Here is a 15,113-nt window from a genome sequence, read left to right as displayed (position 1 = left end):
GTTTCCAATAACTTCCCCACCACTGATGTTCGGCTGACTGGCCTGTAGTTCTTGGTTTATCCCTCTCCCCGTTCTTGAATAGTGGTATAACATTAGCAGTCCTCCAGCACTGCTCCTCTATCCAATGAGGATTGAAAGGTTGTGACCATTGTCTCTGCAATTTCCACCCGTGCTTCTTTCAGCAACTGAGGATGCATTCCGCCTGGAGCAGGTGACTTACCAACTTTCAGTGACACTAATCTTTTTAGTATGTCTTCTCTATCTATTACTATCCTGTCCGTAACTTCCCTCTCTTTTAGTGCAACATTCACATCATCTGCTTCCTTTGTGAAAGAAAGACTTGCCTTTCACGACCACCGGACGGCTCAAAGCGCTTTACAGCCAATGAAGTACTTTTTTGGAGTGTAGTCACTGTTGTAATGTGTGAAGACAGATGCAAAGTACTCATTTAATACTTTTGCCATGTCCGCTGCCTCGACATGAAGATTTCCCTTCGGGTCCTTAATTGGCCCAACTTTTTCCCAGCAAACCTCTTACACTTTGTGTTTATAAAATGTTTTCTGGTTCAATTTAAGGTTGCCTGCTAATCTTTTCTCGTAACCTCTCTTTGCCTCCTGTATTAACTTTTTTAATTCCCTCCTGTACTTTCCATAATCTTCCTGGTTATTAACTGAATCTTGATCCTGACATTTGTCATAAGCCTCGTTTTTGTGTTTTATTTTACATTTTATTTCCTTTGTCATCCAGTGCGCATCTAGAAACATAGAAGATAGGAGCAGGAGTAGGCCATTCGGCCCCTCGAGCCTGCTCCGCCATTCAATGAGATCATGGCTGATCATCCAAATTCAGTACCCTGTCCCTGCTTTCTCCCCATATCCCTTGATCCCTTTAGCCTTAAGAAATATATCTAACTCCTTCTTGAATATATTTAATGAATTGGCCTCCACCGCCCTCTGTGGCAGAGAATGCCACAGGTTCACCACTCTCTGGGTGAAGAAATTCCTCCTCATCTCTGTCCTAAATGGCTTACCCCTTATCCTTAGACTGTGACCCCTGGTTCTGGACACCCCGACCATCGGGAACATCCTTCCTGCATCTAGTCTGTCCAGTCCTGTCAGAATTTTATAAGTTTCAATGAGATCCCCTCTCATTCTTCTAACTCCAGCGAGTATAAGCCCAATCGACCCAATATCTCCTCATATGTCATTCCTGCCATCCCAGGTATCAGTCTGGTGAATCTTTGCTGCACTCCCTCCATGGCAAGAACATCCTTCCTCAGATAAGACAACCAAAACTGCACACAATACTCAAGGTGCGGTCTCACCAAGGCCCTGTACAACTGCAGCAAGACATCCTTGTTCCTGTACTCGAACCCTCTTGCTATGAAGGCCAACATACCATTTGCCTTCTTAACCGCCTGCTGCACCTGCATGCTTCAGCGACTGGTGCACAAGGACGCCCAGGTCTCGTTGCACCAGGGGAGAGAGTGAGCTGCCGACTGGTCGGGGTAGGGTGCTCACTGGATCAATCGATTCAGGGCAATGCCAAGTCCTCTGGATGGCTGGGGGCTTCTGTTAGAGTTGAAGATGTTCCATATTACGGAAATGGGGTGCGGTGGGTGGGTGCGTGAGCTGAGGGCAGAGAGAAATTGCTGAAGCATGAAACCTTTATTTTGGCAAGTTTACAGAATTAAACTTAATTTCCTTCCTTCATTTTATGGTGTTAGGAATATGCAGAATTACATAGAGCTCTGAATATTTTAGACAATGCAGCACGTGATGTGGATATTTGTGGAAAACTAACTAGTCTGGAGGATTCATTTTTACATATCCCTCTCTTTACGGCAGACAATGGTTAAAAGAAGTGCACAAGTGGTGTTGGAGCACGAGCAGTACCAGCACAGCCTGCGTGAACTGGAACAATGGATAACCAAAGCACAGCAACAGCAGGAAGCTCATCTCCGTACCTCGGGTGGAGGCGACCTGGACACGGGCAGCAGTGAGGCTGAGGTGTGGTCAGTAATATGTTACAATGAGAACCCATAAAAACATTGGACTTAGTGAGTTTATCCAGTGAGGAGGTCAAAAGCTAGGAAATCCAAGATTGAATCCTTGGTCTGTGTGAAGTTAGCTGATCTGGGGCAATGTCACACTACCGTTGGGCTTGGAGCACAGGAACAGGAGGAGGCCATTCAGCCCCTCGAGCATATTCAGTTAAATCATGGGTGATCAGTACCTCAACTTCATTTTGGCCATTAAGAGTCAATCGCATAGTGCAAGACTTGAGTCACATGTAGGCCAGACCAGCTGGGAGTGTCGGGTTCCCTTCCCTGAAGACCATTCGTCAACCAGTCGGGTTCCCTTCCCTGAAGACCATTCGTCAACCAGTCGGGTTCCCTTCCCTGAAAACCATCCGTCAACCAGTCGGGTTCCCTTCCCTGAAGACCAGTCGTCAACCAGTCGGGTTCCTGAAATAAAGAGTAGATTGCCTTCCAAAAGCTAAGCTTTATTAACCTTAAAAAACCAGCAAGTACATGTTGAGCACCCAGTCTCAACCAAACTGTAGAAAACTAAATTTAAGATGGCCACCACAGGTCACATGGAATCAACTAACCAATAAATTTACAGCATATATCTCAAGGCAGGAAAACAGGCAACCAATTACAATGCTTCTTATAAAACAAGAATAATCACCACATTCACCCCTCCTTTTAAAATATACTTCAACCTAGGTAGCCTTTACAGTTTACAATTAGTTATTTATGACTAGAGCAATACATGTATAATGCCTTCAACAATTTTAAAATTTTACTATTAATTTATTAATTATTTTAAAAGTCCATTTTTAATCGGTCGACCGGATATCTTGTTCGTGTCGACCTTCTTAGCCTTGATGGAGTTCCTTGCCCTCCCACACCAGGAGACACAGAAATATCTTCTGCAGGGAGGATATCAATATCCCGATTATCAACGGTTTCCGGATTGGAAGTCCCATTAGAAGATAGACTGGGAGGGTCATGAACATCCATCGGGGGCAGACTAAGAGAATTGTAAGTGTCTGCAATAGGATTGGAAATGTTCGTAGTATCTGTGACGACATCAACATTATCTGAATTATGGCTATTGTTAATGTCCTCAGGAGAGGGCTGGCCACCACAAGGAGCTAAGTCTTTAACTGAAACCGTACTTTCTTTCCCATCTTGGAATCGAATGTGAGCGTATTGGGAATTTGCCTCCAATAGCTCCACCTCCTCCACTAAAGGATCATACTTTGACAGTCTAACATGGCGTCGGAGCAGCACAGGTCCCTGCATAGTAAGCCATGAAGGTACCGAATATCCCGTAGTGGATCTCCGCGGATAGTTGAAGAGCCTTTCATGGGGGGTCACATTAGTAGCCGTTGAAAGCAATGATCTAATGGAATGCAGGGCATCAGGCAGCACCATTTCCCACTGTGTATTCTTAAGGTTCCGGGATGTCAAAGCCAACATAACTGCCTTCCAGATCACCCCATTGTATCGTTCGCACTGTCCATTACCCTGGAGATTATACGGGGTAGTTCTGCTAGTAGAAATTCCCCGACTCTGGAGGTATTCCTTCAACTGGGAAGACATAAAAGAACTTCCCTGATCCGAATGGATATACGCAGGCATCCCAAAGATGACAAAAAGTTGAGTCAGACATTTAATAACTGTAGCAGCTGATACATCTGCACAAGGAAAAGCAAAAGGGAACCTTGAAAACTCATCCACAACAGTAAATATATATCAATTCTGAGTAGTTGAAGGAAGAGGCCCCTTAAAATCAATGCTCAGGCGTTCAAAGGGAGAAGTAGCCTTTATAAGATGAGCTCGTTGAGGCTTAAAGAAATTCGGTTTACACCGGGCGCAGACAGAGCATGACGAAGTCATCCGCTTGACGTCTTCAACTGAAAAGGGCAAATTCTTACTGCGTACGAAGTGTATCATCCTCGTAACACCAGGATGGCACAAAGCATTATGAAGATTAATAAGCGTATCTCCGTGAAGCACAGAACAATAAGCCCTCGACAGCGCATCAGCGGCAACATTATCCTTCCCCGGATGATAGACTATATCGAAATGGTAGCATGCCAATAAATTGAAATAAAGAGTAGATTGCCTTCCAAAAGCTAGGCTTTATTAACCTTAAAAAACCAGCAAGTACATGTTGAGCACCCAGTCTCAACCAAACTGTAGAAAACTAAATTTAAGATGGCCACCACAGGTCACATGGAATCAACTAACCAATAAGTTTACAGCATATATCTCAAGGCAGGAAAACAGGCAACCAATTACAATGCTTCTTATAAAACAAGAATAATCACCACAGTTCCCTTCCCTGAAGACCATTCGTCAACCAGTCGGGTTCCCTTCCCTGAAGACCATTCGTCAACCAGTCGGGTTCCCTTCCCTGAAGACCATTCGTCAACCAGTCGGGTTCCCTTCCCTGAAGACCATTCGTCAACCAGTCGGGTTCCCTTCCCTGAAGACCATTCGTCAACCAGTCGGGTTCCCTTCCCTGAAAACCATTCGTCAACCAGTCGGGTTCCCTTCCCTGAAAACCATTCGTCAACCAGTCGGGTTCCCTTCCCTGAAGACCATTCGTCAACCAGTCGGGTTCCCTTCCCTGAAAACCATTCGTCAACCAGTCGGGTTCCCTTCCCTGAAAACCATTTGTCAACCAGTCGGGTTCCCTTCCCTGAAGACCATTCGTCAACCAGTCGGGTTCCCTTCCCTGAAGACCATTCGTCAACCAGTCGGGTTCCCTTCCCTGAAGACCATTCGTCAACCAGTCGGGTTCCCTTCCCTGAAGACCATTCGTCAACCAGTCGGGTTCCCTTCCCTGAAGACCATTCGTTAACCAGTCGGGTTCCCTTCCCTGAAGACCATTCGTCAACCAGTCGGGTTCCCTTCCCTGAAGACCATTCGTCAACCAGTCGGGTTCCCTTCCCTGAAAACCATTCGTCAACCAGTCGGGTTCCCTTCCCTGAAGACCATTCGTCAACCAGTCGGGTTCCCTTCCCTGAAAACCATTCGTCAACCAGTCGGGTTCCCTTCCCTGAAAACCATTTGTCAACCAGTCGGGTTCCCTTCCCTGAAGACCATTCGTCAACCAGTCGGGTTCCCTTCCCTGAAAACCATTCGTCAACCAGTCGGGTTCCCTTCCCTGAAAACCATTCGTCAACCAGTCGGGTTCCCTTCCCTGAAAACCATTCGTCAACCAGTCGGGTTCCCTTCCCTGAAAACCATTTGTCAACCAGTCGGGTTCCCTTCCCTGAAAACCATTTGTCAACCAGTCGGGTTCCCTTCCCTGAAGACCATTCGTCAATCCGTTGGGTTATTCCGACAGCCCAGCAGCTTCCTGGTCGTTTTATCTGGTGCCAGACTTAAATCACCAGATTTATTGAATTCAGTTTCACAGCTTGCCATTTACCCACCATTGTTCCACATCCCTTGATAACCTTACCCAACAAAAAAATCAATCGACATCCATCTTGAAAGTTTCAATTGATCCCCAACATCCACAGCCTTTTGGGGGAGAGAGTTCCAGATTTCCACTACCCTTTGTGTGAAGAGGTGCTTCCTGATTTCACCCTTGAACGGCCTGGCTCTAATTTTAAGATCATGCCCCCTTGTTCTGGTTCCTCTGTATCAACTCTTGTATCATTTTAAATACCACAACCTGTCCTCATAATAAACCCTGGTATCATTCTGGTGAATCTGCGTTGCACCCTCTGCTAAGGCCAATATACCCTTCCTGAGGGGCGGTGTCCAGAGCTGAAGGCAGTGCTCCAGATGGGGTCTAACCAAGGCTGTACAACTGAAGCATCACTTCCTCCCCTTTGTATTCCAGTCCCCTCGAGATAAAGGCCAACATTCCATTTTTTGTACCTGTGCAGCAGCTTTTAATGATTTGTGTACAAGGATTCCCAAATCCCTTTGCTCCTCTGCAGTTTCTAGTCTCTCACCATTAAGAAAATATTTATTTTTGTCTTTCTTGGATCCAAAGTGACACTTCCCACATTAAACTCCATCCGTGACAGTTTTGCCTACTCACGTAGTCTGTCTCACTTTGTAACTTCCTGTTCACTACACAATTTACTATTCCTCCTAACTTAGTATCATCTGCAAACTTGGAGATACAGCTCTCTAGTCCTTCATCCAAGTCATTGATATACGTGTTGAAAAGCTGAGGCCCCAGTACAGATCCCTGGGGGACACCGCTAGTCACCTCCCGCCAATCAGAGAACGTTCCCTAAACCCCACTCTCTGTCTCCTCCCAGCCAATTTCGCCAATAATCTCTTGTGTGGAACCTTTTCAAATGCCTTCTGAAAGTCCATATAGACTAAATCCATAGACACTCTCCTGTTCACCATTTTAATGACCTCCTCAAAAAATTCAACTATTCATACTGGAGGTGAGAGCGTGTTGTACATCGGATAAAAAACTTTTTGCATCTCTGCAGGGGTGCAAGAGGTTCAGGAAGAGCCGCCCAGATATGGGAGCAATATTCAAGTATCAAAGGGATTATGCCTTCATAGAGAATCAAGTTATTGAGGGGAAAAGAAGTCAAGTTGTAGCAGTAGAATCATTGCACTGAGAGGGCTGAAGATTTTGAGCACTGAGGGCATGTGATCTGAAGGAAGTTGACGAATGTAGAGTCATCATCAAAGAAAGATTTGGTAGGGTTGGATGATATTGAGGTGCAGAAACCGAGAGAGACACAAAGCTGTGGGTAACACCAACGTTGATGGAAAAAGAGTCAGAGGACGAGTCATCAATGTGTAGAGAGATTTGAATTAAAAGTAGACATGAATATAGCTTTGGCAGAAGAACATATTGTAACTTGCTATAAGTGTAGTTTGCTAGACACTATCAAAGGTTTTGGAGATGTATAAGGAATGACAAATAATTAAGTAAAGTTTTCAAGAGCAGAGTTGCAGAATTGCATAACGAGCAACAAGATCACAATGGAACAGCAGAGCTGAAAACAACATGGGTGATTACAGCTAAACTTGAATCCTAAATTATCGCTCAACTTTCAAAACTAATCTGCAGGAACATTGGCCCATAATTTGCTGCCAAAATAATGGCAAGGCTAATGGCACTCTATTACTTATGCGCAAATGCTACAGCAACTTCAGGCGAGGGCAGATGCGCGATTAAAAAGTTGCTGTCCAAGATATGCCACTCCGCTGTTTGCTTCATGAAAACGGCATATCGCTGTCTGCCTCAGGGCATTGAGTGGTGTCAGGCTGCAGTATTTGCTCGGTGGATACAAACTAAACTTGCCACAGAAAATTAGAGCTGGTCTGAAGTGATGCAAGGAGCCTGTTTCGAGCCATTTAAGGTTTGCACATATTTACTTCAGTCTGGATCTCAAAGATTCTTTTAACAAGTGTTAATTATAGCCAATGAACTCTCTGCACCAAAATTTAACTATTACAAGTGTGGAATCTCATTCCTTCAGGTTTTAATTGTTGGAGATTTGAAAAATTTCAAAAAACAATTTTACTTTTCCTTTCTCTCTCTCCCCCTCTCTCTCTCTCCCCCTCTCTCTCTCTCTCTCTCTCTCTCCCCCTCTCTCTCCCCTCTCTCTCCCCTCTCTCTCTCTCTCTCCCTCTCTCCCTGTCCCCCCTCTCTCAGTCCGGCCTTTATTGCTCTTTCTGTACCTGATTTACTATTGAATTCACCCACTGTAATTGACATTTCCTTCTTGGTCCTTGCACTGTAATTTCATGATCCTTGGAATCGTAGAATAGTCCAACGCAGAAGGAGGCCATTCGGCTCATCGAATCTGCGCCGACTCTTTCAAAGAGTAATCCAGTTAGTCCCACTCCCCCACTCTTTCCCCATATCCCTGCAATTTTTTCTCCTTCAAGAATGACGTAAGAAAACTACTAGGCACTTAGTCTGAGTATTAAACAAGGCTTTAATCAACTGTTTTTCAACATGGAGATCGAGTTGTCCTTCACTAGTTCCTGTTAAAGAATGTCCTGAGCAAGCTGGGCCCATGCCCGAGTATTTCTCCCTGGACAGCACCACCAGCAGGCCGCCCAGTAGCATTTCATAAGTCATTTCCACATGTATGACAAGATTCATGTCAAAGAACTTATCCAATTCCCTTTTGAAGGCTACTATTGAATCTGTATCCACCACCCTATCAGGCAGTGCATTCCAAATAATAACCACTCGTTGCGTAAGAAACCTTTTCCTCATGATGCCTCTGGTTCTTTGGCCAATCAGCTTAAATCTATGTCCTCTGGTTATCGACCCTTCAGCTATTGGAAACAATTTCTCTTTATTTACTCTATCTAAACCCTTCATGATTTTTAAACACCTCTATCAAATCTCCTCTTAGCCTTCTCTGCTCTAAGGAGAACAACCCCAGCTTCTCCACTCTATCCACGTAACTGTAATCCCTCATCCCTGGATCCTTCAATCTATTGTTTAAGGAGATACGCAGTTGCTTGCCCTGTTCACTCAGGTCCCAGATGCCCTGTTTACCTTGTGCCGTTACCAGCTCGCACTTTCAGCAACTTGTGGTGCAAAATATCATTGAGGTTAAACTGGCATGGGCAAGTCTGACTAACTATAGATGCTGTTCATTGCCCTGCTACAGCAAATTATGGGCCAATATTTCAGTGAGCAAGTGGTCAATCTATGGAACAGGCTCCCTCGGCAGACAGTAGAAGCAGTTAGTGTTGATTAACGTAAATGCAAATTAAATAAATTTCTTTCAGAGAATAACATTTTGGGATACAGCATGTGAGTAATTTGAGACATGACGTGTGGTGAGTGTAGCATGCTTGGGAGGTTCAGGTGACTTTGGACCTATGATTCTCAAAGCTCTCCACCACTGGGGGTTTTCCTCACCTCATGCCTGGGTCTGTTGTAGACTCATTGATAGAGATTGATCGCTGTGATTAGTCAACAACTCCATTATCGTTGCGCCATTCGCAACTCCTCAGATAATGAAGCAGTCCATGCCCGCATGCAACAAGACCTGGACGACGTTCAGGCTTGGGCTGATAAGTGGCAGGTAACATCCACGCCACAGAACTGCCAGGCAATGACTATCTCCAACAAGCGAGAGTCTAACCACCTCCCCATGACATTCAATGGCATTACCATCGCCGACTCCCCCACCATCAACGTCCTGGGGGGTCACCATTGACCAGAAACTTAACTGGACCAGCCACATAAATACTTTGACAACAAGAGCCGGTCAGAGGCTAGGTATTCTGCGGCGAGTGTCTCACCTCCTGACTCCCCAAAGCATTTCCACCATCTACAAGGCACAAGTAAGGAGCATGATGGAATACTCTGGATGAGTGCAGCTCCAACAGTACTCAAGAAGCTCGGCACCATCCAGGACAAAGCAGCCTGTTTGATTGGCACCCCATCCACCACCTTAAACATTCACTCCCTCCACCACCGGCGTACCGTGGCTGCAGTGTGTACCATCTACAAGATACACTGCAGCAACTCGCCAAGGCTTCTTCAGCAGCACCTCCCAAACCAGCGACCACTTCCACCTAGAAGGACAAAGGCAGCAGACGCACGGGAACACCACCACCTCCAAGTTCCCCTCCAAGTCACACACCATCCTGACTTAGAAGTATATCGCCGATCCTTCATCGTCGCTGGGTCAAAATCCTGGAACTCCCTACCTAACAGCACTGTGGGAGTACCTTCACCACACGGACTGCAGCGGTTCAAGAAGGCAGCTCACCACCACCTTCTCGAGGGCAATTAGGGATGGGCAATAAATGCTGGCCTTGCCAGCGATGCCCACATCCCATGAACGAATTTTAAAAAATCATGTGACTACCAGAGGGGACAAATTTAAGTTAATTGGCAAAAGAACCAGAGGCGACAGTGAGTGGAAAAAAAATTTACGCAGCGAGTTATGATCTGGAATGTACAGCATGAAATGGTGGTGGAAGCGGATTCAATAGTAACATGGGAATAGGATGAATACTTGAAGTGGTAACATTTGCAGGGCTATGGGGAAAGAGCAGGGGAGTGGGGCTAAGTGGGTAGCTCTTTCAAAGAGCCGGCACAGGCAGATGGGCCGAATGGCCGCCTTCTGTGCTATACCAGATGATAGAAGGTGAACAAGATGGATATTGGTCTTTTTTTCGTCCAGCAATTCTTCTGTACCTATGAACAGCTGATCCTCTCTATCTCTATATCAGTAGAGGAACAAGAGGTTGACCGAAAGTAAGAGAAATCACCTTTAAGAATAAAATAAAGAGCAAATTTCCAAGGAGAATGAAAGGTTGACTGCACTGGGAGATTGAGGAGATGGTTAGGGCGTGGGTAAGTTTGAAGGTGCAGTAGCAGAAACACCATGGGACCAGAAGTTTCATTGAGGCCCCAAATAAAGTGTGTGGCAGTCTAATATCTGTCTCGGCCGTAAAAAAGAATGGAGCAATGCAGAGGGTTCTGTATGAAGTTTGAGATTGCAGTTAGTGGCGAAAGTAATTAGCATCAGGAGCAATGGGATGGCAGATTCACAGAAACTAACCACTATAGCCAACAGCAACTCAACCAAGCTGTTGGTATTTCAATCACAAATGACCACTTGGTAATAAATGAATGATATGGTGACTCTGGTGACCCATTCTGTGGATATGCCATGATAAAACTTTTATCACTGCACAAGCGAGTACAATTTTGAAATGCTGTTGGAACACATTATAGTGTCACAGTATTTACTGAGTGGGGAATTTGTGGCATTCAGATAGCATGCCCGAGTTGCTGTTGAATGTTTTAGATGTTTGTTGCCTTAGCTATGCACTGATGTGGGAACAATATAATCAAATCCACTGTATATAACGGCATTAACTGAGGGTGTCCCTTCCATCTTAAAAGATTTCATTAATATTCAGTTGAAATTCTTCTTTAACGGCAGATATTGGCAGAGTTTCCAGAGAAGGAGATTCTCTTCCATTGGACTCAGGCTCAGGGAGAGCTGGTTCTGAGCAGCACATCACCTGACGGAACACCATTGATTGAGGATGAGATGCAGCATCTACGGAAAGTGTGGGGCGAGCTGAAGCTCTTGGGAAAGGTTTCCAGGTGGGTGTTGAACAATATGTCAAGGAACCAACTAGGGAACAGGCTATATTAGATCTAGTATTGTGTAATGAGACGGGGTTAATTAGTAATCTCATACTAAAGGATCCTCTAGGGAAGAGTGATCATAATATGATAGAATTTCATATTAAGTTTGAGAGTGATGTGTTAAGTCTGAAAGTAGGGTCTCAAATTTAAACAAAGCCAATAATGGAGGTATGAGGGCGAGTTGGCTAAGGTAGATTGGGAAATAGATTAAAAGATATGATGGTAGATAAGCAATGGCAAAGATTTAAAATAAGAATTCATAATTCTCAACCAATATACATTCCCTTGAGGAATAAAAATCTACTGGAAAAGTGATCCGTCCGTGGCTAACTAAAGAAGTTAAGGATAGTATTAGATTAAAAGCGTGATGATTGGGACGGTTTTAAAAACTAGCAAAGGATGACCAAGAAATTGATAGAGGGAGAAAATAGAATATGAATCACGAGTTAGAATATGAGTCATGAGCATTAAACAAATATTTTGTATTTGTCTTCACAGGGAAGGAAAGATAGGAGGTGGTGTGGCAGTATTGGTTAAGGAGAATGTTACAGTGCTAGAGAGAGAGGATGTCCTGGATGGGTCAAGGACAGAATCTATATGGCTAGAGTTAAGAAATAAGAGGCACCATTATACTACTAGGTGTATTCTATAGGCCACCAACTGTGGGGAAAATATGGAAGAGCAAATTTGCAGGGAAATTAGAGAGGTGCAAGTACTATAGAGTAGTAATAATGGGGGACTTCAACTATCCTAATATAGACTGGGATAATAATAGTGTAAATGGCAGAGAAGGGGAACAATTTCTGGTGTGTTCAGGAGAACTTTCTTGATCAGTATGTTTCCAGCCCGACAAGAGAGGAGGCATTGCTGGAACTGGCTCTGGGGAATGAGGTCGGTCAATTGGAGCAAGTGTCAGTAGGTGAACATTTAGGGAACAGTGATCATTAGGTTTAGATTAGCTATGGAAAAGGACAGGGAACAATCTAGAGTAAAAATGTTTAACTGGGGGAAAGCCAATTTCAGTGGGATGAGAACGGATCTGGACCGTTGAGGTACATTCCCACTAGGGGGAAAGGCAGGGCAACTAAGGTCAGGGCTCCCTGGATGACAAAACAGATAGAAAATATGATCAATCAGAAAAAGGGCGCATATGACAGATGTCAGGTTGCAAATACATTTGAGAAAGTCTGCAGCTTTTGATGCGCCATCAATTACTCAAAAGACTGAAGTTGAGCGAGTAACAATCAGGCTTTTATTAACTAAAGAATGAAGGTCTAGTCTCGAGTGGTCGACCCGTCCAGAATACTAAGGGACTGGGAGGTAGTCACTTATATACCTGGAATAGTGGGAGGAGTCAGCCGAGGCATGTCCAGACCTGTACCTAGTGGAATACACATACAGACACAGACAGGTATGACAGTGGTTTACCACATTCACCCCTTGTTTAGAAATGAGTCCGGCGGGGTGAAGTGTATTTAAAAGTTCGTGTATTGGAGTCTCTCCGGAGGTCTTGTCTGCCGCTGTGATCGACGTGGCGACGGCAGGGGTGGTGGAGCTTCCGGCGTCGCGTCCCGTGTAGGCTGGGGCCCTGGAGTGTAGTCCTCGTGGGTGACGGTCCAAGGCGAGCCGGCTGCTGGGGTTGGATATCGGGTCGTGGGGGGGGGTGGTAATGGGTAGTGGGTTACAGCGGTCCCCGAGGGTGCGAGGTCTCGTATGGAGACTGTGTCCTCCCGCCCGTCCGGGTACGCAATGTAAGCGTACTGGGGGTTGGCGTGGAGGAGGTCGACCCTCTCGACCAGGGGGTCCGTTTTATTGGCCCTCACGTGTCTTCTCAGTAGTACCGGCCCTGGGGACGTCAGCCATGGCGGTAACGATGTCCCCGATGTGGACTTCCTTGGGAAGACAAACATTTTCTCGTGAGGGGTGGCATTGGTGGCAGTGCAGAGAAGTGACCGAATCGAGTGGAGCGCATCGGGGAGCACCTCCTGCCAGCGGGAGGTCGGAAGGCCCCTAGACTTTAAGGCTAGTAGGGCAGCCTTCCAAACAGTTGCATTCTCTCTTTCCACCTGTCCGTTCCCCCGGGGGTTGTAACTGGTGGTCCTGCTTGTGGCTATACCCCTAGCGAGCAGGTACTGGCGGAGTTCGTCGCTCATAAACGATGAGCCCCGGTCGCTATGGATATAGCTGGGGAAACCGAACAGGGTGAAGAGGCTGTTCAGACATTTAATGACCGTGGCACTGGTCATGTCCGGGCAGGGGATAGCGAACGGGAACCGGGAGTACTCGTCAATGATGTTGAGGAAGTACACATTGCGGTCGGAGGAGGGGAGAGGCCCTTTAAAATCGACGCTCAGGCGTTCGAAAGGGCGAGTGGCTTTTATCAGGTGGGCTCTGTCTGGTCTATAAAAGTGCGGTTTGCACTCAGCGCAGACTTGGCAGTTCTTGGTCATGGTCCTGACCTCCTCAATGGAGTAAGGCAGGTTGCGGGCCTTGATGAAGTGGAAGAACCTGGTGACCCCCGGGTGGCAGAGGTCATTGTGGAGGGCCCTCAGCCTATCGATCTGCGCGCTGGCGCAGGTGCCACGCGATAGGGCATCTGGGGGTTCATTGAGCTTCCCAGGCCGGTACAAGATCTCGTAATTGTAGGTGGAAAGTTCGATTCTCCACCTCAAGATCTTGTCATTTTTGATTTTGCCCCTCTGCTTGTTGTTGAACATAAAAGCAACTGAACGCTGGTCAGTGAGCAGGGTAAATCGTTTTCCGGCCAGGTAGTGCCTCCAATGACGCACAGCCTCCACGATAGCCTGGGCCTCCTTCTCGACCGCGGAGTGTCTGGTCTCCGGGCCCTGGAGGGTTCGTGAGAAGAATGCCACAGGTCTCCCCGCCTGATTAAGGGTGGCGGCCAGAGCGAAGTCGGACGCATCGCTTTCCACCTGGAAGGGGATGGATTCGTCCACTGCATGCATGGTGGCTTTGGCAATGTCTTCCTTGATACGGTGGAAGGCTAAGCGGGCCTCTGCCGTCACGGGAAAAGAGGTGGACTTGATCAGCGGACGGGCTTTGTCTGCATAGTAGGGGACCCACTGAGCGTAGTAGGAAAAAAACCCTAGGCACCTCTTCAGAGCTTTTAGGCAGTGGGGCAGTGGGAGTTCCATAAGGGGACGCATCCGGTCCGGGTCGGGACCGATGACCCCGTGTTCTACAACACAGCCAAGGATGGCGAGGCGGTCTGTGCGGAATATGCACTTCTCCTTGTTATATGTCAGGTTCAGGAGTTGGGCGGTGCGGAGGAATTTCTCGAGGTTTGCGTCATGGTCCTGCAAGTCATGGCCGCAGATGGTCACATTATCTAGGTAAGGGAAAGTGGCCTGCAGCTCGTTTTGATCGACCATCCGGTCCATCTCCCTTTGGAAGACGGAGACCCCGTTGGTAACGCCGAAGGGAACCCTAAGGAAGTGATAGAGGCGGCCGTTTGCCTCAAAAGCAGTATACTGGCGGTCTTCAGGGCTGATGGGGAGCTGGTGGTACGCTGATTTCAGGTCAATGGTCGAAAAGACGCGGTACTGCGCGATCTGGTTGACCATGTCAGCTATGCGGGGGAGTGGGTAGGCGTCCAGCAGGGTGTAGCGGTTTATTGTTTGGCTGTAGTCGATGACCAGGCGTTGTTTCTCGCCGGTCTTAACGACCACAACCTGGGCTCGCCAGGGGCTGGAGCTGCCCTCAATAATCCCCTCCTTCAGGAGCCGTTCCACTTCGGTTTTGATGAAAACCCTGTCCCCGGCACTGTATCGCCTGCTCTTTGTGGCGATGGGCTTACAGTCGGGGGTGAGGTTAGCAAACAGTGGGGGGGGTGGGACTCTGAGTGTGGAGAGGTTGCATCTAGTGCGCGGCGGGCAATTTGGAGGCTGCTGGCTGCGGACTGTGAGTGGGGGGAGGGGGCCACCGTACGCCATCGTAACG

The 15,113-nt window shown here is 46.9% G+C and overlaps 1 protein-coding gene across 4 annotated transcripts in view; it reads left to right on the top strand.

Moving 5' to 3' along the window:
• Positions 1 to 15,113, top strand: part of syne3 (spectrin repeat containing, nuclear envelope family member 3) — a 156,751-nt gene that overhangs the window by 113,681 nt on the left and 27,957 nt on the right. For all 4 annotated transcript variants that reach the window (XM_086002507.1, XM_086002505.1, XM_086002506.1 and 1 more), the window contains 2 exons: positions 1,848 to 2,009; positions 10,942 to 11,108. In XM_086002507.1, the coding sequence (XP_085858633.1) occupies positions 1,848 to 2,009; positions 10,942 to 11,108 (329 nt within the window). The remainder of the gene's footprint in view (positions 1 to 1,847; positions 2,010 to 10,941; positions 11,109 to 15,113) is intronic.

The sequence above is a fragment of the Somniosus microcephalus genome, chromosome 12 (genome assembly GCF_052327205.1).
Source record: "Somniosus microcephalus isolate GS21.2 chromosome 12, FLI_Smic_1.0, whole genome shotgun sequence".
NCBI classification, from domain to species: domain Eukaryota; kingdom Metazoa; phylum Chordata; class Chondrichthyes; order Squaliformes; family Somniosidae; genus Somniosus; species Somniosus microcephalus.
This window is presented reverse-complemented; position numbering and strand designations above follow the sequence as displayed.